Genomic DNA, 25,557 nt, shown 5'->3' on the forward strand with positions numbered 1-25,557 from the left:
AATAATAATTACATGCAACTTTGAACATATCACTCATCCTGAAGTCACCTTATGTCTCCCAGTACAATATTGATCAGCTTCAATAGGCTCTTAATAACCCATAAAGCCCCTCTTTGACGTTTCCGACTGGTTCCAATCAGGATTTTCAGGTCTAGGTAATCCTAGAACTATATTCAGGTCTGGTGAGAGTGTCTTGGGCTATATTGGGCATGCTCTCAGCAACGAGCAGCCTGCTGACTCGAGGTCAGTATCTGTCCACATTCGAAGCCAAACAAAAACTTTTCTGTTCTCCCAGATGTGCAATTACAAATTGTTTGTGCGTGTTCACGAGTGTGTGAACATGTTCTTGTAAAGTACCGTCTGCTGCGTGTGTCGCTAACTGATTATGTTGATGTGTTAGTGGGTTTCATTGTTGTTTGGAATGTTTTCTGCACATTGGACACATTCTTTAATGATTTACATTCAGTATTTTCTGCTTTTAATCCTTTTTATCCCTATTATAATTTTTTATAGATTTTTATGTGTAATTCAGTGCATGATTTGTTCACACTTAATGAATCATAAAATACGAAATTATAACTTAAAGCTCCAATGAGTAGGATTTCTGTGGCAAGTTTGTTTATGTAACTTGATTTAAGTATTTGTTTATCACTCTCTATACATTTAGTAATTTTGTGATTGTCTCTTCTCCACAGTTTATATTATTATTATTATTATTTTTGACCAGAACTTATCATTTGACTCGCATATAAAACAAGTTTCTAGGACTGCCTTCTTTCACCTTCGTAATATTGTTAAAATCAGGAACATCCTGTCTCAGAGTGATGCAGAAAAACTAATTCATGCATTTGTTACTTCAAGATTGGACTACTGTAATTCTTTATTATTGGGCTGTCCCACATATTCTCTGAAAAGCCTTCAGTTGATCCAAAATGCTGCAGCCAGAGTTTTGATGAGAACTAACAGGAGAGATCATATTTCTCCAGTTTTAGCTTCTCTTCATTGGCTCCCTGTTAAATTCAGAATAGAATTTAAGATTCTTCTCCTTACATATAAAGCTCTTAATGACCGAGCTCCATCATATCTTAAAGATCTCATTGTAAGATATTTTCCTAACAGAGCACTTCGTTCCCAAACTGCAGGTTTACTTGAGGTTCCCAGAGTTTCTAAAAGTAGAATGGGAGGCAGAGCCTTCAGTTATCAGGCCCCTCTCTTGTGGAATAAGCTGCCAGTAAATGTCCGGGAAGCAGACACCCTTTCCACTTTTAAGACCAGGCTTAAAACATTCCTTTTTTATAAAGCTTATAGTTAGGTCTGTTGAATCTGATAGTGTATCTGCTAGTGTGTCTTGTTCTGCCTCCACCTCTGGCACCCTCTATACTTTCATTACCCCTACCCGAACCAGGGTTTGAATCCCATTCCCGCTTATCTTACCTCTTTTATTTCTCCCCCTACCCGAACCAGGGTTTGCATCCCCACCCCGCTGTGACTGGTGTGCAGTTGGTGAGAGGCTGAGGTAGCTTGTGGCTGTAAAAAGATGGTTGTTGCGGTGTGAGGAGCAGATCTATATAGGGAGTATAGGGAATTACTCACTGAGTCTGGTCCTTTATTTTATTATTTATTTTTTCGTTAGCACAAGTTTCTTGTGTTTACCTTGAATAGGGATGGCTCAGGTAATCCTGAAACATCCCATAGTTAAGCTGCTATAGACCTAGACTGCTGGGGGGCCTCATCTGTCACACCTTTCCTCACTTTACTCTTTTTATGTATATGTGATACATGTGATATTATTGTGGTCATTAACTCGTGTTTCCCTGTTCCTACAGATATCCTTTGAATGGTGTTACAGTGCCGCCGCCGCCGCGGCCCCCTCCCCCCCTTTCTGTCTTCTCAAACCCCAGCTGGTCGAGGCGGATGGCCACCCTTCCTGAGTCTGGTTCTGCCAGAGGTTTCTTCCTGTTAAAAGGGAGTCGTTTCTCTCCACAGTCGCCTCAGGCACGCTCAGGCCGGGAGATTGGACCGAAAAACAAAAAGTTTTCAGTGCAATCTGTTGGTTTTCTTAGCTAGGAAATTGTTTTTGAATTGGCTCTATATGAACGAATTGGATTATTTTATGAATTATGATTATTATTAATTAATTGAATTCCAATTGGCTTGAATTGGACTTACTATCTAAGTGCCTTGAGATGACATTTGTTGTATTTGGCGCTATATAAATAAAAATGAATTGAATTGAATTGAATTTATAAGGAGACACTACCAGACAACAACTGTATCCACATCACCAGTCAGAGTGATGTTTAAAAACCACTTTGTCTTATATAAAACTGAAAATTATAAAGTAAATAAAAGCTTCATAACAATGAGTCAGTGATGCTAATTTTATTGAAACGTTTCTGAGAGTTTTGCAATAGAAACTAAGCACAATAAATGCTGCATCAGTTTTAGTCACAGAATTACTTGTTTTTTCCAGTAAATCTGAATGTACCACGTTCGAAAAAAAGAGTTTTGATTCCATTTTTAGAAATACAGTAGGACCGATTAGAGGAGGTTCATTTTGATCAAAAGAAATTTTCGATACATTCTGAATTAATTCATGGATTATATCAAGGGTTGTGCATTAGTTCAGCATTTCTTAAGTATGATTATTTCAAAAGTTTAACATTTGTATGAACACTTCAAGATTCAAGTTTATGTGTCCCACTATTGCTTTCAAGCTGGTTCTGTAATATCACAAATTCTGCTTGTAGATAAAAGTCCTACAATGAGATTTTCAGGTGAGCTTTTGTTTAGCAAAATTAATGAGAGAAGAGTTTACACGGTTCAAAGCCATTCACATTTATCATTCTGCACAGTGAAGGTCAGACATCCAACCGTAAATAAAAATGAGCCGAGAGGGACTTGGAATTCAACACACTTTAACTCTGTAAAATTATACTGATATGTTTTAAGCATATTCAGATCTTTCAAGCACATTTACTATTTTATCTTATACAAATAACCTTGAAAATGAAATACTATTTTCCTGTGATTAAAATAATAATGTTATTTTAATTTTTCCTATTTCCTTTAAAATAAAATTAGAAAGTTAAAAGTTTATCATAAGAATCAAACTTTAATCAATCGGTTAACCAACAAAAACTGATCTGATGTGGTGTTTTGTATCAGCTGCAGTCTTTGGATGTTTGGCCTACTTGGACCAGAAAAAAATACATCACTGTAGTAAAGTCTGGAAGAAACAAAGATACGGATTCATTTGTGCAATGTTGTAGCGAAAAGAAATGGCCTGAGCTCGGTTACTCCTCTTTTTCTATTAGACTACATGGACGTCACTGTCACTGTTGGTCATGAAATAGTGGGTAAATATAATAAGTCTGCAGGAAATGTTTACACATCTGTATTTTCGTTTCTGTAAAATAGGTGATAGTACAGAATACATCCATGTTGCCACATCTTGACAGGTCATATGTATGTGGGTATCATCTGTATCGTGATGGAAATCAATGCCATTCTTTCATACAGTTTAGCCCAGGGCTTGGATGTAAACAGAAAATAAGACAGGTACTAAAACAGACCCTTGGAGAACCCATCAGAACAGTTGAACACAAGAGAAGTAGGTATCTCCAAGCTGTAAGTAAACATAAACCAATTCTGAGAAACATCACTGACACCAGCTTCAGAAGGCTCCTTTTTGCATGGTGCATAGATGGAGCACAAGGTGTCCAAGAAAATGCTCTTTTGTCTGCAGTGACTTACGGTTTTGAATAATTAATGTTGAAAAGCTGTTTTGATATTCGTAATCAAATATCTCATCATTGTTTGTTTTTCAAGTATAATCTTTAAAAAGTTTCAAACCAAGCAGGCAACACAGATCAGTTCTGCGTTTTGATGGTTTTCAAGAATGGAGTTGAACAGGCACTGCACCTCTGCACCTTAATGACTTATAGCTTCATCAGATGTATGTTTATGCAGCTTAATGGCACTCAGTCTATCACTGACAGAGTATTGTCTCCATGAAATTGTGTGTGCTACTGTAATGTTTCTGAATATAAGTAATATAATTACTAGAGCCCCTCCCCCACATACAAACATGCATACGCACACATTTCAGCTCTATGGTGCACAAGCGTGCACTGCGTCTGTCTCCATGCACCGCCTTAGCCTTTCGAGGAACCTCCTCCCAGAGAGTCAGACTCAATATCTTTCGCTCTAATAATCTCCTACAAATGCTGCGTGTGTCTTTAGTGGCCCTGGATGCTCTCCGCACGAGATGGCTCACATTGGACTCATCGTATGACCACACAGACAAATAAACATACTGTGAACACATATAAACCTAACCTCAGTTATACTGCTCTTTTGCCATAGAAACATTCCCTACATCATCATTTTGATAGCTTAGTAGTAGCTCTGCCTAGTCTTTAATTAAAGCCCAGTAAAACAGATACATTTGCTCATATTCCAAATGGGCTTTAGGGTACTTTGCTTTATTCACCTCATGATAAAAGCCCTGAAATATCATTTGAAGTGTTTGGTGAGGGGACGGACAGGATGAGAAATAGTAGCGACAAAAGACTGAGATGAATGGATTTTGGAGAGGAGGAGCCGCCATCTCAAAAAGCAGAGCGAGGAGGGTTGTGTCACAGACATGTGTGTTTGAAATGAAAATGGACAGGACACATTATGGGTATTATGTGATTTTGTACTAATGGGAGGTTAGAGGACCTGGCTGTCTTAAACTGAAAGAGAAGAGGGGGATGCTGAGTCGTGAGCTCCCTCAGAGTGTGAGTTCTAAATCCCAACCTGAAGTAGTTTCACAAACAAAGCTCAAAGGACAGGAGAGGATATCCAGCTACATCGTTAAGAAATTCTGAGATTTATAAACAGGAAACTTAAATGTTTGAGATAGAAAAAAGTGTTGAAAACTATTAAATGTGTTCTTTATTGGCACTTTGAGAGATAATTTAAGGCATTCAGGTTGGATGATCTGTTGGTGGCACTCTGCCAAAGCAAGAAGCTCATTACCACTAAATCAGTTACAGCAGACTGACATTAAGACATCAACTCAGACACCGCTCAGCTCTGATGTGACTGTCTTCCTCCTCTTCTGTGCCAAGAGGTTTCAGGAGTCTACTCACCTTACAGTCCTGCATATGATCTCTGAAGCAGGAAAAAACACACAAAAGTTTGCATATTCACATTGTTGTCAGTCAGTGTTGTTTATCTGGTCATTTAATTAAAGTTTTAACCATACTCTTGCAGAGAGATGGATGAGAAATTCAATACCACCTTCATGCCAAAAAAGGAAAAAGGAAAGTGTAAAAACACTAATGCAACAGCTTACATCAGATTATAAATACTGGGTGTGTCAATAACCGCTCAGATGTGTTTCTGCTGGTTGGCTGACAACTGCTCATAGCCAAGCAATTGTCTGGAACGCATTCAGTTTTGCATGAATTGAGCAAACATAATACACCATGGTAATACTGGGGTTTAGATGTTGCAGTTGGTTGGTGTGTTGTGTTACAGTTGAACAGCTTCAGGCAGCTCTTGTTTCAAGCCCTCTGCCAAGCTAATTATGTGCTCAGCAAAGCTGCAGGTGATAGCTTCATATTTACCTCACAGACATTTGAGAGATAGAACTAATGGCAAGAAACCAAATAAATATACTTTCAGTAATGCCCAAATTTTACTTTTAGGTGTACATTAGACACATGGACAGATAAAGTGAGTAAGATTCAGTATACAGCTGCAAAACTGCTGTAGAATCTACCTCAAAATAATCTCTCATAAATGAAAACATATGCAGCAGGCCCTTAAGAGGGAAAAATGATTGAGAGTTGCAATTGGAAGAGGAAGTAAAAAGGTCAAAAAGTGATCTTTATTTTTGTAAGAATCCCTACCACTGCTATTAGCCAGTGGTAGTTTCTTAACCTTTTTGGTCTTGAATCAAGGGTCTGCTCAGTTGAATCGGCCCCCTCCTCTCCCAAATGGAATTAGACTAAAATTACAGCATGAGGTCATGGCTCCCTGGCAATGAGCTCAGCAACTGAGAAAAAGTTGGTTAGTTTGAAAAGAAAAAGAAAAGGTTTTGAAACCTTTGAAGAGCATGGCTTGGTATAGAAATAATCATAAAAAAATAAAGCAAATTATATCTACTAAAGTATGTCAGAGCATGTTAAAGCCAGAAACCTCAAAGTGGGAGGACTACAGCAGGAGTTTTATGGAAACAGCCATTTTCAGGATTCTTGTGATATTCCCAAAGAACTAAAGATAGCAGGGCTGTAAAGTACACATAAGTGCTTGTGTGCAAAAAACACATGCACACATAGGGCCTTAGAAGTTGAAGTTTGTTCAGTAAGGTGGCTAAAACATCGGATCTCTTCCATTGTTTCTACAATGACAGCTACTCGACTTCTAATTACACGATCTTGCAAAATGATTGTGGTTGTGCAAAAATTGCATGTTTGAAAGACAAAAGCAAGGAGGAGAAGAAGAAAATCATCACTTTTCTCACAGTGGTGTAAGAGCACCACAAGATAGTGGGAGGTTGTGTTTTTTCAATGCACTGCATCTGGTTTTTAACATCAGTACAGCGCAGGTTCCTTTTCTTTGCTTGTGGCTTGTCTTTGTCCAACAGCTTCACTTGTGGGGACTTTTAGAATAAACCTCCTGGGGCATCAGAAGCCACAGCACCTTCATTTGCAGTGGACGACTACTGTATGTGTGTTTACTCAGAGGAGGTCACCTCATACTGCAGCTTTTTTGGTGAAATGTTTTTCATCAGCTTTAAGAAAGATGTTACAGTTGTGAAGTCTTGCTGGGGGCTGGAGGGCTGCTGCTGTCAAGGACTGCGTCAAAATGCTTAAAGGTGCTCTGCTAAGTCATTTTAATCAAAGTACTTAAAAATCTGATGTTTAAGCTGTTGTGAACCAGTACTATGAGTGTGTGTCATGTGAGTGGGCTGCGTTTGTGTTTGTTCGAAGCCCTCGGTTAAATGCTCTTCAGTACAAACACTGAACAAACAACCTTGACCAGAGATGAGCCCCCCAAAAATCCATTACACCATGTCCATTCATCAATAACACTTACACTGTAATGGACCTGCCAACAGCCACAGCTGGATATTAACTGGACTCAGAGTAGAGAGACAGTACTTGTAAAGCTTTTCGCTGTTTCTCTGTTATTGCTGTTGAAATAGATGTGTTTAATTGTTTATGTTTACCATGTGTGGACATACTCTTTTTTTCAAAGTGAGGATGCGCCAATCAGTGCAGCACAATGAAATAGAGTAACAAAATAAATCAAGCAAAAAGTGACATATTAACAACCACAAATCAAAGATATTTCTACCACTGAGTTTATTGTTATCGCAGACATAATGTCCACTTATTCCCCTTTTGCAGATTCTGATGTAAAATGTACTTATATTCATGTGCTTGTATTGCCTTGTATGTCTTTTATTCAATGAAGTTGTAGTATTGAAGATTTTTTTTCAATTATTTCCCTGTAAAGTTCCTTATAACTCTTAATATATATAGCTTTTAAGTTTGCCCATTGCCATTCATTAGGTTACAGTCATGTAATTACCATAGCTGGTATTGTTGTTCTTTAATTCTATAACACTCGTTTGTTTGGCTGCACTCCAAACAAGTAGGCTACACTCATTATCTATCTTCTGGTGTTTTTCTTGGTTAGACAGATTTTTGCAACCCCTGTGTCGTCAAATCAGAACCAAGATCCCAAAGTTCTAAGTGACATTTGGTCTCAACACCTTTATGATGCAAAAAGTCTGACTGGATGTCTTGTTGACACCTGTCTTAACAAAGTTGTGTCTGAGACCTTTAGCGTAACTGAGCTTTAAATGACAAAGCACAAATTCACTGCAGTCATTTGGGAGTCATAATAACGTTTCCACAAATAAAGGAAAAAACATCAATTGGATAATCAGCAAAGGTGCTACAAAGAGAGTGCAATTTATGATTAATTTATCAGGAATGTGAATTTTACATAAAGTTTTATCTAAAAAAAAGACAACAGATGTAGAAATAGAATCATTAAAAAAGAAAAAAAATAAGAAATTGTACTGTGTACTGATTTCCTCCTAAATCTTTCAGCAGCCTTTTCAGCTGTACTTACTGTGCTATGTACGAGACAGCAGTGCAGCAAAGGCTTTATTTTTACTTTATATCTATCTCATGAAACCTTGATGTCACTGTCAGATATTCACATTATTCTGAATAAAAAAAAAAGGTAATGCAAGGCACTTTAGGAACTACATTACTACGTTAAGATTTTAGTGAAAATGACGGCTTTTGTTTTTCTGAGAAATATCAAAATTTGTTCTTTGTGAAGGACCGGATGCAAACTGCAATAAAAAGTCACAACATGCACATGAAAGGAGAAGGTAATGCATCGTGATTTTATAGCTACATCACTCAAGTATTTGTGAAAGTAATCTTTTCATATGCAAAATACATTTAAAACGACCCATGTTTTCTCTTTAAAAAACTGTTGTGTCAGGATGCACCAGAGAAAACATCTGGTGTATCAACTGTGCCAAAATGCAAAGCAACTGAATTATTCAAATGCATTCTTAAATTCACGTGCACTTTCCCCAGGTCCTGACTGTTGCTTTAATGTGAAGGGTAACTTGAAAGGTAACTTAAAAGTGTGACCTACTGTTACCCTCCTTGTGTACTTAAATGAATAAAATTGAAACCTGTGTGAACCCTGATTTGTCAATGACACTCGCTCGTGTGAGCTTTCTGTGCAAGTAGATCGCTTGGGTTCAAGCAGGAAACACACAAATATGCACATACACAAAAAAAAAATTATGGAACAGCGGTACGTATGCAAAACATGTTCTATAAATAAGACAAAATGAGATCTGATTTGTTCCAAAGCAGATCTATCTTTTATTCATAGGAAGACATTTACTGATGATCCAAGTAATGCTTCAGGATTAATTATCAAGTACTTTGGTGTAAATTTTACATGATGCATTAATCTTGATAAAAGTGTTGGAAGTAGATCTGTTTGCCACACCTCAGTTAAACTCACATCCAGCACATGTGCACATAGCACATATTGGGAAAGAGCGTGTGGCATGTGTGCAATCTGTAACTTATAACATTCTCTAATTTCTCACAACATGACTCAGATTGGTTGTTCATTAGTGTGCATTTTCAGTGTCCTTCCTAAAAATATGACACTTTCTAAAGACATCACCAACCTTCATTTCTTTGCCTAATCCTGCACATACAACTTCAATGACCTCAGCTGTAAAAACAGAGCTTATACACATCTCCTCCTCCTCACCTTGTCCTACGGCAGGTCCCTGGAGGCCTGTGTTGGCGAGGGGGAGTTTGCAGGAGTGGATTTTAGGAGGATCCAGATGCTTGGATCGAAGGAAGCTAAATAACTTCAAGGTTCACTTGGTTAAGGGCCGTAAGACATACTTCAACACTTCCTTCACTTTCCCCCTCTCACTTTTGGTGGGTGCACCTCAGCTGTATGTTTTTATAAGGCAGTGTGAGAGAGTGAAAGTTTGTGTTATTCTTCAGAGCGTATCGTGTATGCAGCCAAAAGGTGCCCCGTTGAAATAAAGAATATCAGGAGTCAGGTGCAGTCTAATGCCATTTTAGGGCAAGAAGAAGACAAACTAACAAGTGGTAAAGGGTTGAATAGAAACGTTATTGTGTGTGAGTGTGAGGAGAGTAGTTAAACGCTTCCATTACCCTCTCTTTCTACATCCTTCTACTCTTCAGGCTCCATAAAATGGCAGTGGATAGCAGTCCGTCCCTGTGGAGCATCACCAGCATAAACACACACTCATGAATGGCCTGCATTGAGCTGGGGCTGGAAAGGGATGCAGGGGAATACAGGGGTCACCAGTGAACCCCTCCTACTGGGGAGAGGTCACCACACTGACCGCCCTCATAGCAGCACCATGCAAAAAGTCAAAGACGAGGAGGATAAATTCCTTGGTGAAGCCCTCGCTCCGCCCCTCTCCTGCCATCAAGTTTTGTTCCCTCCATCCATTCCTTCTGCATCCCCAAAGAGTGAGTTGATAGCCCCATGAATCCCCTTGCTCAGTAACTGAGCGGCTGATTGTTTGTTTAGACTGGGAAAGTCATTAACTATTAACGAGAGAGTATCAATCTGACAGGCAGTTAAACTGCCAACTTCTGTAAATTTGAAAACAGGTAACAGTACCAGGGAGTTTTCCTACAGGTATATCTGTAGCTACACAAAGTTTACTATAATAAACAGATCATTTCCTTTCCCCCAGACAAGAAGATGCTAAGGCATTAAGATGAAGAACAAGGTGAAACTTTCAATCCATTGCTAACATGGCTAAAATGTTGAGGAAGATGAATGAGTTTGACAACTTAAATTTGAGGTGTGTGTGTCTATATTTACATTGTTTATATATATTCTTTACATTTAGCTTGGATAGAGCTTTCTTTCAGATTTTACTGCTACACTTTTCTTTTTTTTTTTTTACCAGAAACAAAATTCTGACTGTGATTTAAGAGAATAGTATGAAGTTTGGAAAATAATTTCCTGCTGAAAGTTACAGAGTGATATCACCATCATATCTGTACAGACTTTTACAAAAGTTTGTGAAAATGAGATTTGGATCTTTAGGCAAAGAAAATAAATGTATTTGCCCTGATTCCAGTCTATGCTAAGCCAAGTTTGTAACAGAGGTTTGTGCCCATTGGATTTTATCATCAAATTTGAGTCGGTGGGCAGGCCATCCCACAAACCCCAAAAATTCTGACAAGTCTTTTGTGACACACAGTAGGACTTCCAAAATAAAGAATTTCAGTTACAGGTTTCTTTTGGGCAAATGCTAATATATCTTTCACATATATCGATAGTATAGGATTTGTCATCCTGGTAACCAATAAACCATCTTTTCAACATTAGGTACTCAAGCTATGATGATTTCCTAAACCTAACATGTCAGGTTATGGCTAGTCTCCTAAGAAAATTCTGATCATCTTAAATTTTGGTGCTTAGTTTTGAATGTCTAAACTAAACCATGTGGCTTTGGTGCCTAAACTTAACTATCGGGAGGCAAAGTGAAAGCAGCTAATCTTACAAACACACAGTCACAGACAGGAGACAACCCCTGCTCATGAAAGTCGTATATTTTTTGCACAAAAGTGGTTTGCAAATATTTAGTTTAATATTCATCTTCTGAGAAAAACAAGATTTTTTTTTTAAAAACATACAGGAATAAAGTTTCACTTCTTTTGGAAAAAATGAATGATAAAAAATGAATATCATCCAAGAGACCAGTGTTTATTCATCTGAAACTTTACTTTCATTTTCACTTGCTATTTGATTAGATTTAGGCACCCACCTCATCACCTGGTTAGGTATAGCCTTAAAAATCATTTGGTTAGGGTTAGGAAAACTTCATAGCTTGCTGTAATACAGACCCTTCTACCTCACGTCTAACAATTTTTCTCACACCATCTGCAAAAGGCATGTGTAAGTTCAACATGACAGTTGAGCTGGGTGTAGCATGAAAACAATAAAATAAAAAGTAATGATAATCTGCACAAACACTCTGTCTATAATTATGCCAGGTTTGTTATGACGTACGTGTCCAGAAAGTTCTAGTTTTGTTGTAACAAAGTTCATGAATGCTGGGTAAAATGTTCTGCTTGTTTTGTTTTACTAAGCTTTTCTATGTTTGTTACAGTTTGCTTATACCTTTAGGTCAGTGAAGCACTGACATAATAAGTACTATAGATTATGTTAGTGGATGAATGCTAATCCTCAGACATCAGTAAAGAAAACATGCTGCATGATTCAATGCGTTACACAAACACTATCCAATGATACCAGGCTGAATGTGTTTTCCATGATGACATGAATGTAGGATACATTTTCTGATGCATTTCTAACTTAACCTTTTTTTGTTGAGGAGATTATGATTGATGCAAGCAGCCTATGATGTCACTGCATTTTACCATTAACATTTGTTCATTCTGAAATCAAGCATGGGCTACTGCGATAGACAAGAAATCTGTTTCAGGAACTCTTTTATTTCCTCAATAGATCTTATTTTTAGAACAAAGCACCAGCTTTTTTTTCTGCTCTGTTTTACTGCCCATGTATTAGTTAAGTTTTTAGTTAATTTTTGTTAGAAGTCTGCAAGTTCTAGTAAGTCAAGTTAAGCCAGTTTTCACAGTTGCTAAAGCAAGACAGGAGAGCATGGTGAGATATTCGGGGGAGGAAAGTTTCTCAACTAACAAATGACCCACGTTCAGATACATAGATTTATGTGTTTGCTCCGTTACATCCCAACGCCATACAACCAGTGCTGCATTTCACTCCACTTCCCTCATCAGCACACAGTAACCTTATCCCCTCTGGTGACGGACAGAGAAATGGAAACACGCTGATCTGTGTAACATATGTGCTCATGCTGGACTCTAACCAGGTCCTGGACCTCTACTGCCCTGTTTCACCTGAGTGCAGAGTGACTAAAGAGGATGGACCCCAGTGCAGCCAGTGAATCAATTAAGCTGCTGGGAAAACAGGACATGTGGGTAGGGAAGTCACAGTTATTAGAGCTGTTGCTACTGTCGGCATCCTGTCTGCACGCCATTTCAGGATTATTTTGTGAGTTTAGTGTTCACTTGTGGCTCACTGGTTCCCTTCTAATCACAAATGACTCTATGTAAATTAATCTTGAAGCTTCCACTCGAAGCTGCCAAAGCCCTTATCCTATAAGGTGACTTACTTCTTGCTGAAATTCTAAACTATGTTTCTGGCACCTAATTTCTTTGCTTTTACAACCAAAGCTCACTATGTAATCCAGTTTTGTTGAAAGGTTCCAAATGTATTATTCTATCGTGTTTGACTTGGCTTCACAAGCAACACTGGTGTACATGAATCAGGAAAAAAATAAACAGCCACTGAAGACCATCCAGGGCATCGTTTGAGAAACTGCCACGGCTAAAGAAACAAATGCAGACTTTAAACAAATTCTGATGTTGTTTTCCTAGGCTTCTCATACAATGGACCATAATTAGTGAAGCACTGCATATGTTCGGCATGACCCTCTCAAAATATTATTAGAGCAAGATGAGGACATGTCACATGATTTACATGGGGTATATAGTTACAGTTCAAGTTTTTGTCATCTGTTTGGCTTTTTTGTGTGTTTGGTTGTTTAATTGAAAATAATCAAGGCAGATACAGTAGGGAGCTGCATACACATATATATGAGGAACACCTGACCAAACACTGCACATAAAAGATCAGAGCTGACCTCTAGAGTCATTCTCATTAGTTCTCCTTTTACTTATACCACTCAGTCTCTTTGTCGTTGTTGTTGTATTTAAGCAGACCAGAACAGATCCCTTTTAAGACGCTAAATCTCTTTCGTAGGCTCACAAATCCAAATCCTTTGAGTGTCACCTTTAAGCTACTAAAATATTTTCTGGTTATTTAGATTTAAAGTGATAGTTCGGAGTAGATTCACCCTAGGGTCATTTGAACCGTGACATCCAGCCAAGTAGCCCACCCGAAGTTTTTTCGATCTTGGCTGAACATCAGCTGAGTTACTGAGTTAATAGCTTAGTACAAGTGCTAATGGAACCTGGCAGTATCTCCAAAATTACCACACTAAAATCACATGCCATGACCCCAAACTTCTACAGTAGTACAAATATGGTCTGTACTCACAAAACGATGCATTTTGAAGTTTGTACATAGTCCAGGAGTTTATTATTATCAACACAAGCCTAATAGCTTCTCTGCTGCTAAAGCTGCGTCGACGTCACTTCCTTGATCTGGGAGCTTCAAAGTAAGATGAGGGTTGATCTACTACTGTAGACAACAAAGTATATGCTATATTCTACATGAATTTTTATGAATTTTTATGTTGTAGAGTTGTGAATTTATTTTATCAATGGAGAAATTGAGCAGCCTTGCTTTGTTGTCTACAGTAGTAGATCAACCCTCATCTTACATTGAGGCTCCCAGATCAAGGAAGTGACGTCGACGCAGCTTTAGCAGCAGAGAAGCTATTAGGCTTGTGTTGATAATAATAAACTCCTGGACTATGTACAAACTTCAAAATGCATCGTTTTGTGAGTACAGACCATATTTGTACTACTGTAGAAGTTTGGTGTCATGTTATGTGATTTTATTGTGGTAATTTTGGAGATACTGCCAGGTTCCATTAGCGCTTGTACTAAGCTATTCAGGATAACTCAGTAACTCAGCTGATGTTCAGCCAAGATCGAAAAAACTTCGGGTGGGCTACTTGGCTGGATGTCATGGTTCAAATGACCCTAGGGTGAATCTACTCCGAACTATCACTTTAAGTTGTAGTTTTAGAAATGTGTTTTGATTTGACCTCTCCATTTAATTTCAAATACAAACAAAGAATCACATTTCTATTTTTTACACTTTTAAAAACTTAACATTTTAAATTTGTTCCAATGTATCTTTCATATATTTCTCACTTGATTTTGACATATAACACAGATAATCAGATATTCTGCATGCGTATATGACAAACTCTAGTCTAAATACCTATATATATATATAGGAAATAACAGAAATATGTATATATATATATATATATATATATATATATATATATATATATATATATATATATATATATATTTGAATATTTTTGGGGGCTTTTTATGCCTTTAATGATAGGACAGTTGGAGAGAGACAGGAAGCAGGGGGCAGAGAGAGGGGGAAGACATGCAGCAAAGGGCTGCTCGGTGCGGGACTCAAATCGGGGCCAGCTGCAGTGAGGACTGTAACCTCTGTACATGGGGTGGCTGCTTAACCCACTACGCCACCGATCGCCCCAGGAAATAACAGAAATATTAACTTATACTCTTTGCCACTGAGAACAATCCAATTCAATAACATTGTTAAAAGATGAATGAACTATTAAAATCCATTTGGGATCTAGTTGTAAGATGGAATGACACAAATGCAATACACAATAGTTGTTCAACTTCAGTGCATTATCTCCTATTATCAGTATTATTGTATGTATTCCTTAAATGTGAAATAAACTGATACGATCTAGCTGGAGCTTGTTGCCCCTTTGATTAGTGGCCACGTCATCAGCATCGTATCATCAGAGGGATGATTCCTGGTAAAACAGATATTTTGCTGTTTGGAGAATACTACTTGCATAATGATGACACTGAATTACCATTACTGGGTGGTTGTAATTAGTCTTGGTGTTCGCATTCAAGAGTGTGTATGCACTGAGGGTATGTGGGAGTGTAAAAGCCTCTTTTCCAGCTTAGATGTGTACAAGAGGGCAAAATGGAAGCATAAGTGAGGCACTCTAAGCATTGGAGATAAAATGTGTGAACTCCCCTCTGCGAACCAGAGTGACTAGGACACATGAAACAAGATGAGTTTATGGTAATTCAGTAAACACAGAAGATAGAACCGCTTTACCGCTACATGAACTGTTGCAATTTGCTTGAATTGAGCTGTAGTTCACATTTTTGGTCCCTATCAAGTGTATGCAGCTTATGTTTAGTGGTGGAATTGCACTGAAATTCAGCCTGTAAATTTAGCCTGTGCTAACAGTAGAGCTTGGCTACATTTCACCAGGTCTGCCGCACCCTGCTGTGCTTTGGATTTGTCTCCAGTTACCTGCCAGAGGAGCCACTGCACATGTCCAACAGAGATCTGTTCAGAAATGGCGGGCTTGGCCACCCTGAAGCACAGGGGCGGCTCGACACCCCCTACTGCGGAGTTATACTTTGATAGAGGCCCCTGAAAATGTTGTGACAGGGCACAGGATGTACCAACTGCCTTGGGAGGAAGTATCAAATAAAACAACATTTGAAGGTTCAGTGTTTCAATAGAAGTTTTAACACGGGTACTCCAGACAAAAGGAGGCTTTCAGCCGGATATGCAGTGTTTTTACAGTTTCATTCCACCCTTTGAGAGAGTCAACATTGTTGTTACACACTGGGTGTATGTTTCCATTCAAAAAAATTGTGGAAGAAAAAGCAGAAAGTGGAGAACAGTTTGGTGAAAACCTGTCCTTGACTTCCGCCAAGCGCCAAATTCGTCTAAGATGACGAATAAGAATGACTGCAGGCGACTATGAGCTGTTCATGCACACATTTAAAAGATGGAAAACAAATGCTCACTCCAATGAACAACTATGCTATACATTTTGTTTTAACACATCCACCAATCAAATTCTTTTTCTTGGCAGTATTAAATCTTAGCAGGGTAAGAACGTGCCTTTCTTAGGGATTTTCCTCACCTCGACAATGTCATACATAACCATGTAGAGTGCTAACAGGATATCAAAGCTTAGATGCTTAATGTGTTGCAGGAAAGCTTGGTTTTAACTTTTATGTGGTGCACATTTTGGCAAAAGGGTTGCAAGGCTTGTGTGTGTATCCTAAAATCTCTGGATCTAATTGTAAGTTGATGTGTTGCTGTGTGAGGGGAGCACTTCTGTCAAATAGTGAGACAGATTTGGGCGAACTTCCAAAGGCCCGAAAGGGACATAGCAACACAGAAAGAGTTGGGGTGGCTCAAACTAACCACTTAAAGGCTCAGCTCCAACATTTCGTTGTTCCTTTTAGATCTGAGTCATCTGCCATAGACACTTTGTGGTCAAGTCAATGAGGCAGTAACCCGAAGAAAGAGGAGGATGGAAGGGAAGAAGTATACGAACAGAAGGGAATGCTTAGGGGAGACTATTTAGGAAGGGAAAGTAAGGAGTGAATGGGCCACATGGGTGGCTTCCAGTGGTGATGTTTTCTACTTTTTGCCTTTTGACTGACAAGGCCATCATCACTGAGAATTACAAGACATGAAGACAGAAAACTTCGAAACTCCTCACCCTCTTCCCACAAACATATGGATACACACAGAGAAGAATGTTTAATCTATGTTGTTTATTGGTTTTATGTACATATTTTGCTGTGTGTAGCTCTCTGTATAGAACTCTGGAAGTCTGTGTTTAGGGGCAAGTCCCTCTCAGAAGAAATGTATGGGTTCTGCCTTGTGTCAAGCTGCAGCTCTTGGTTTGGGTTACCTGCGGGTGTCACGATGATGAACGGGCTGCTGGAGCTCGATGAAGTGTTTATGACCGAAAGGCGTTGTTGCATGTAACTAATCAGGCCTGAAGCTGGTAGTGCTTCTTTGGCAAACCCTTCTGAAAGGTAATGCCATGATGCTTAATGATGTTTAGGATGCAAACAGTCAGCGGATGTTGGGGTGACATCACACAGCTGCTTGACTCAGGGGTCCTTAGATTGACCACAGTTTGGGACTTTCCTTGCAGTAAGGGGTATTTTTTGTTTTATTTATTGTTGTAACCTAAGTAGAAGACGTCTAGGTTACCTCTGTACTTCGTTTCAAGTGGACAGAATAATAAATCCCGTTGTAACAAATGGTTTGTTTCAGGCCGCCTGTTATTTTATCATCACAGTCTGCACAAGCGTGATGGATAAGCTACAAGCCCTGGTTGTTTGTATGAGTGGATAGCATGCCAAAGCAAACACGTGCAGGCCTAAAAAAGTGGAAAATGCGGTGAGAGGCAGCAACATAATTCTGAAGCAGATCCCGGATCTGAGAGTTCACACTGAGGTGAGAAAGGCAAGATGAAGAATAAATAAAAACACCCCTGAAAGTCTTCAGTTAAATAAATTATGTGCAAGGACGCGTAAGCTTGAACTTCATGAAGTGGTGAGAGCCCAGAGTTTCTCCCCGGCCAGTCTGGCGTGAGGTGGTCTGGAGCCATGAGTCTTTAATTCTTCTGTCAAACAGCACTTTATACATCTTTATTGCTGTTAATGTAAGTCTCATCATGTGTGCTCATCACTGCCGTACGCTTGTATGTGTGTAGGGTGAGATCGAAAGTGCTACAAGACAGCGAAAAGCTCTGCTGTGCTTTTGAAAGAATGAATGAAAGAAAGAAACAATAGTGTCACAAAAAAAAGGAAAAGCAGCATATCTCTTAAAGCCACTCTTGTGCAGCAGGTCCTTGCAGTCCTGAGCAGCCTCTAATTAGTGTAGTATTCAGGGGTGGCATTAGTTCCCAAACTTTTTAATGGGGTGGAAAGCAGCGCTCCTTTTAGAGGGAGGGGATAAGTGTAGCGAACGTTCCATACACTGAATAGCAGATGGAGAGATTCGCCACCTCCCTGGTAGGTATTGAGTCTTTATTAAAATTAATTAATTTCCTTCTTCTCCCCAGCTTTCCAGTTGCACTCGTAACTTTCTCTCTCTCCTCTATTTTCTATACATTTTAATATTTTTCATCACTAGATGTCACATGTTTTAGCCAGCACTTGAAAAATTGTAGTCATCGCTCCATTAAAATATAATCATTGAATTATCCACAAACATACAGGAGATTCATAGAAGAAGTAATAGTTTTTTGTTGTTGTTTGTTTGTTTGATGAGAGTCAGAATGGAGAAGTTTCAATTCATCAGAACAAACTGAAATTTTATTTGTTTTTTTAAACAATTTGCTTATGTTTATTATTTCTTAATGAATATTATTTTTTGATTATTTAATGTATAATTTAGTACTATACATCTCACTATACATGTGGAGCCATCTGTTTGTCTTTATAACATTTTAGCTGTGTGTGTTTTTATGTTATTGAATTGAATTGAATATTGTCCCTTTAAGATAAGTTTGTATTGGTGTTTTGAAAAATAAAATAAAATAAATTTATTCTCCAAATTTATTTTAAAATTATCCAAGTTTTAAATGAAAAAAAAAGTCCTGAAATATGTACTTATTTTTATGGGTTCAAATGTTAATATAATTTACATTATAAAGAATGATTTTCTTTCCTGTTCACGTCTCGGTGTAACTCACTGAAGATCTCCTGCCATCCCTTAATGTAAAGCTTGTAAGGATTGTATTAATTCATCGTTTAATCCTAACAAGGAATTTTTGAGCCAGATTAACAACATTTAAACATGACATTCGCATTTTTACGGAGACTAAATTAACCCTCAACATCTCACAAGCATTTATTTTGACCTTCTTTTCTTCTTCAAGTGATAATGTTAAGTGAAGAAGTTCAATAAATATTGGAAGTCTAATGAGAACTATGTGTGAAACTGCAAATTTGACTGTCTTTGTCATAATTCTTTTTCACTTATCTCAGCTTTTTCCGCTATCTGAACTCATTATAAGCCAGAGCTTCTATAAATGCTGTTGTGCGTAGATACATATCTAAAAAGTGGTCAGGTATTTGTCCATAAGAATCGTTTCAAGTAGCCTACTCTTCGTCATTGCGTATGTTTAAAACTATTAAAAGATCGAAGCTCACAGTCTTTTTAAGTCGACAGCAAGGTTTCAGTTAAAATAACATGTTTGTAGCCAGTTATCTATTTTTTTTCTAAGAGATGAGTTATTGTTGCTTTTGTGCATTTTACTCGGAGTCCAGCGTCTTTTATGGGCTGAGCGTTGTGTTTTATCCCCTCTCCTCATGACCTGTGACCCAGCAGGATAAACTGCTAACTGAGCTTCAGTCATGCTCAAAGAGGCTGATGTCCACATGATCCATGACATGTAAAGGCACCTTTTAACCACAGGCCTACCGTTCTTTGCTGTTTTTGCTGCAGCTCACGACAAAAAAAAAAAAAACATCTGATGAGATCAGATTAGTTGCTTGGTCGTTTTGGAGATGTGAACTAAAGTTCCAGCTAAAACTGCCTGTCTTTTTCTTAGCACACCGTGAAACACTGACGCACATCATATCTTAGTTTCACCATGGGAGCTACTGTGTGTGATAACTCACTTAAACATTTTGTATATTTAAAACAACATTACTAAATGATTAGTAAGTATAATTTTTATTAGTGTTGAAGTGAAGAAATTATAGGAGAATTTTCAGTAACCTAAGATTTTGTGCTGTTTATTAAGCTGGGTAAAGATACAGCAGGCATTAACAATCATATAGATTTAAATGCCCTAATTAAACAGAAATAGGATGATAATGCATTCTGTGGTTGCAGCGTTGGCCCATTGTTTGGTAGGCGCGCACGAACGTTTGTCACATTCTTTTTACTGTCTTGTTTTTATCAAGCACGTCTTATGGGATAAATGATGTATTTTGCAAGAGAACAGTCAAAACAGAATTACGTGAAAGAAATGTATAGTATTCGCGTAGTGTAGCATAATTACATTAAAACAATAGTAACTGGGGAGTTTAGACTTTTCATATGTTCCTCGGTTGAATTGTGTGAATTGTAGAGTTTAAAATTGTATTTATTTCTAAACGAAACTTGTCAATTTCCTCGGGCCATGGTTCCTTATCTGGACACGTGCAAGAAGCTACTAATGTTGTATGTTAGATCTGTGCACAGCAGTGTGGGGAGATGCTAAACTGCCTCCACATTTAGTGTATATGAGTTCTATGACTTTATATTGCACAGAAACGTGTCAGAGGCCACGTGTGACAACACGTCACACAAACCTGTGAGAGGATCGTAGTGTTCGCAGATATAAAAAGTATATATTCGCTATTCATGCAAAGCAATAATATTAAACGGCTTCTTCATACAGATGCATAAAACACCACAGGTCATAAGTTACTGTTCCGCACACTCTTGCAGTGAATGCAAAAATCCCACGCGACTACACAACCTGCAATAATGTGTGTTATTGTGTTTATTTTTGGCTTTTCCCCGTTTAACCTCTTCTATTTGTAAACAGTACAACTGACCTCCTTCCCAGCATCCCCCTCCTTCAGTATATGTATGTGTGTGCCTGTCTGTCTCTCATTGCGTGTTACATCATCACGCAATAGCTGTCCTCTCGTGGCCTACTGAACTGGCTGTAAGCGCTGCACCAATTTAGCCATCGACGTTGCTTTGGATCAGTGGAGGCAGACGCACGCAGGCGAAGGGCTCACACATCCAGTCACGGAAGCGCCGGGGCTGTCACAGTAAAGACAACATACAGGGCTGATGAAAAATTTAGACTGAGAGGTCTGACGCGTGCAGCATAACGCAGCAACAGTTCGCAGCCATGAGCTCCAATGCTCCAAAGTGTTTTCCGAAAAGGTTGCATTCTTATGTCGTTTAAGATATTAAACGCCGATTTCTCTAAACTTCTGCGTGAAAATGAATCTTTCTTCTCCTTTATAGAGTAAAATACATGCATGTTATTGTCACCCCCCTTTTTTTCCAATGTGGGGCTAAAAAGAAAAAAAAAAAAAGGCCAAAATAAAGGTGAGCAAACAGTGAAAACGGTGAGTGGATTAAGGTGATTTTAACCTCAACGCATACCTGACCCTGGCGGCGAGGCTGCACGACTAACAGTTCATTTTCTCTTGGGAAACCGTGTCAAATAAGAGCAGATAATGAAACATTTGCATGAGGAGTGTTTTCTCAAGAGCTACCCAGCTGTCGGCTGCAGCACCGGTATAATCGCCGACCTGGCGCAGGCAAAATACAACCCCTGCCTCACCCGGCTGACACTATCCTGTCCGCTCACCGTAATTACGAGGATGAGTGTGAAAGAGGTCAGATGGACACGCAGGTCCCGTGTGCGCATGTTCCAAAGCGTGTGTGCAGCATTTGAACACGCAGTCAGGTTACAACGTTTGTAAATATTTGCATCCCTTGACGCACGCAACACATCCGTTTTGAAACGGGTGGTGTTTAAACCCCACTCAAAGTCAGTTGGTACCTTCCCTAATTTTGATTCTTCATCTTGTCAGTAACACACCTGCGGTGTATAGACACAATAACATAGAAGCAGCTTAATTTTGACACCCTAAGGCTATCCCAAAGGCCCAAGAGGCTCAAGATGAATTAATAAATGTATCTCCAAACAGCTTAACGTATTTTGCAAAACGAAATTTATTCTTTTTGAAAAACAAACCGTGTAAAAATATCACACTTCAATTACACAATACTTGCCAAAAATGTACAATGTTATAACTGAAATCAACACACACTGCATATAATTATAAATGTATGACTTTGCTCTCTGTGTTTTTCTTTTTATACAAAGCTCAAATCAAAACCTTAAAAACTTTGTTTTGATCTGCTAATAGAAAAAATGGATGTGTTTGACACAATTACATTATTCGCCTATTTTAAACATGTGATCATTTATAACCTGTCCATTAAGTCCTGAGACGTTCTAAACAGTGAATGAAACGAAATCACTTCATGTAAAATACAAGGGAAGTTCGTGGTCAAAAATCTGATTCACACTGAGAGAGAAAAAAAAAACATGAACATAAATATCTTCATAAACAGCACGAATACAGGCACAAATAGTGTTTTGTATGTCCATCATTCAGCTGCGTGCTATCAAACAAACATACAAAAATAATCCTACCTTCAAAGAGGGGCGTTTTTTTGTTTTTGTTGCTGTGTCTTTTTTTTAAGTTTCTTGATAAGTTTGTTGTTAAGACATTTAACAGGCGTTAGTGCCGCTGACAATTCTGTTCGGAAAGTTTTCAACGGGGTGTAAAACAGCTCCGGGGTGAACAGTTTGCGGCTGGCCGGCCGCTGGAAGCCCCAAACAGGACGGTAAGACCGGGACGACGACTGGAGAAGTCCTTGAGGGGCTCAGTGACCCTCCGATGATACTCTCTATGGAGAAGGGAGACCGCTGCGCCGGAGAGCTTGACTTCTGCACCGGGGAAGCAGCCTGCACGCTCGCTGAGCCCAGACTGGAGCTGAGCTGAGGATAAAACCTACTTCTGGCTAAGTCCGTGGTGGTGGGCATCAAGGACGGTGAAGGGATAATGGTCCCCGTGTGTGAATGAGAATGTCTGGAGTGCTGCTGCTGTTGCTGCTGCTGCTGAAAAGCAAAAAGCGCAGAGTGTGTGTGGTAGGACTGGAGCTGGATACCGTATCCACCGCAGCCGTACGGTCCGTACCCGTACGCAGCTGCGGCGGGGATAAAACTGTTGTGTTCCCGCAGGAGGTCCTGCGTCTGCTGCCGTTTGAAGCGTTTCCTCCGCCTCAGAAAGCTCCCGTTGTCAAACATATCAGCCGACTCTGGGTCCAAGGTCCAGTAGTTTCCCTTGCCTGGGTTCCCGGGCTCCCTCGGTATTTTAACAAAGCAGTCATTGAGGGATAAGTTGTGTCTGATGGAGTTCTGCCAGGCCGGGAACTTCTCCCTGTAGTAGGGGAAGCGGTTGCTGATAAAGTCGCAGATCTCGCTGAGAGTGAGCCGCTTTTTGGGACTCTGCAGGATGGCCATGGTGATTAAGGCGATGTAGGAATAAGGAGGCTTCACCAGGGTGTTCTTGCCCGCCGGCTTGTAGGTATCCCGTGAGGAGGTGGAGCTGTCCAGGCACGGAGGCGGAGAGCCGGCCAGGAGGATGCCGTCGTGCATCTGAGCCACCTCGTCCACGTAGGAGCGCGTCTGGTTGTCCCCATCCTCGCCCTCGCCGACCACATCTATGTCGGTCTCTTCCGAAAGGATGGAGGCATCCGACATCTCTGAGCTCAGAGTCATGGCTCTCTCTCACGGCTGTGCCCTCCGACGCCAGATGAGGAAGACGATGGGATGCACAACCTGCCCTGCCCTCCCTCGTCAAAAACTCATATGAGGGGAAGAGGAGTGGAGCACGTGTCGCCACCGGAGAGAAACGTCCACTTGTTTTTTCGCAATTTCCATATGTTTTCAGGTTTTTATCGCCGACTAAAGGAGCAACCACGAACTGAGAACTGAGCGGGGAACCCTGCGAAGGGGGCAAACCTGAATCAAATAGGGGGCGGATCTTCTCTCGGTATTTATATCAGCACCCTGGTCACATGGTGAGGAAACGTCACTGTGGCAAATGAAATGAGAGGAAAAAATAAATAACAAAAAAGGTCTTTGAAAATTAACTGAGTGGTTTTTTTGGAAGAAAAAAAAAGAGAAAGGAAGAAAAAAAAGTTTGGTGTGGCCTACATCCTTTCTAGTGGTAGTCCAATACAGTCCGCATGACTAATCCGAAGCTTTTATTCCATACAATGACTTACACAAAAATAGATTTTGGAAGTTAGAAAAGACCATAAGGAAAGAGTAATTGCTAGTGTGGTCATAGAAACGGATATTTTGACAAGCATTTATTTATACAGCCTAAGCTTAGTCATTAATGTGATGCATTAGGGGAGCACGTGCACCTTTTGATTTTTAATTTGACTCCAACACTCTTTGGATTTTTGTTTTAATGAATACAAAAATCTGGCAAAATAGTTTAACCAACATGCCTAACTCTTATTTTGAGAAAAACTTCTACAGGGTTTTTAATTGCTAATGAAACAGCCCGCTGCCGGGGTGTGGTGCACCGCATCCAGGCCGCTCAGTTTGCGTGATCAGTTCTCTAGATTATCCGCGAGCCATTTGTAATGAAAAAGAGTCAGCTGTTAACTCGAATCAGTCACGGGTCATGCAGAGCATGCAAGCCCCACATACAAGGCCTCTGCCGTGCAGCGTCTGGAGCGTGATGCTGCTTAGATGAGAGTGTGCGTGTGTGTGGACATCTCTGTTCATTTCTATCTTTTACGGAGCCAGAACGATTTAATTAATATTTCATGAAATTTGTTTTGTTGAACGATGCTTAGAAAAATAGAAATAGGGAAGTGTGTCAATGCGTGTCAAAGGAATATTGCACAATATGTGTAACCTCATCAAAAGTCATAATAATAACGTGCTTCAATGTGTCGGGTTATTTTTCATGGTGGACTCTATCTGTGATTAGCAGCTTATATTATTTCATTAGTCCTTTACCAAAACTGTGAATTAAGTCTTAAAAATCAAACTGTGTGAAAATGTATCTGTTTTTCTTCCGGGGGACCATCTGTCTGCTCAGCTTTGCCTTCAAAGTGACAGTTTCAAGCCAACACTCTTTCCAAGTTTTGTGAGGAATGGGATCCGATTTGGCCCAGAATTCTTTTCAAACCAATCGAATAAAATAAGCACAATGACGAAAGGATATCCATTCCTCTCAAATGTATTTATATATCAATAGAAAAGGGAAAGAAACAAACAACAAAGAAAGAAAACCGACTTGTTTTCAGTTTACATAACTTTCCCCCTGCACGGAAGGATCAGTTACCAGTTAGGCTTCATGAAAGCAGCTGCCCCGAAGACACGTTGAGACTTTAGTGCTTTGTAGTTCTAACTGGTGGATGTTTTTGGTTGTGTTTGGCCTGTTAGAACTTTTCGGGACGTTCCCTTTTCTACAGCGCTATCTAGCGGTGAACCAGTGTCTCACAATTATCAGAACACTCGTGGCCCAAAAGATGCTGTATAAAAAAAACTGGACGAGCAACTGCCCAACTAAACAATATATGTAGGCTATGTATACATGGTTTGATTAGATTTCTGGGTCGATACATTGATATATATATAGCTTATGTATGTATCTATAATATATATATATCTATAGATACATATATCTATAGATATAGGCTACATATCTATTATGTATATACATAGATATATCTGGATGGCTTCAAATCTATTTAAGATGAAATTTTTTCTTTATACAGATCGCCTAGGCCTATAAGCAATGTTTCTGCTTACTC

At 39.3% G+C, this 25,557-nt stretch overlaps 1 protein-coding gene across 1 annotated transcript; it reads right to left on the bottom strand.

Moving 5' to 3' along the window:
- Window positions 1-21,861: 21,861 nt before the first annotated feature.
- Window positions 21,862-23,729, bottom strand: foxd1 (forkhead box D1). Its single transcript, XM_075456381.1, has one exon. It carries the CDS (start codon window positions 23,495-23,497, stop codon window positions 22,445-22,447), a length of 1,053 nt encoding a protein of 350 aa, XP_075312496.1. The 5' UTR covers window positions 23,498-23,729; the 3' UTR covers window positions 21,862-22,444.
- Between the last annotated feature and the right edge of the window lie 1,828 nt (window positions 23,730-25,557).

Source organism: Odontesthes bonariensis, chromosome 22 (assembly GCF_027942865.1).
Source record: "Odontesthes bonariensis isolate fOdoBon6 chromosome 22, fOdoBon6.hap1, whole genome shotgun sequence".
Taxonomy (NCBI): Eukaryota; Metazoa; Chordata; class Actinopteri; order Atheriniformes; family Atherinopsidae; genus Odontesthes; species Odontesthes bonariensis.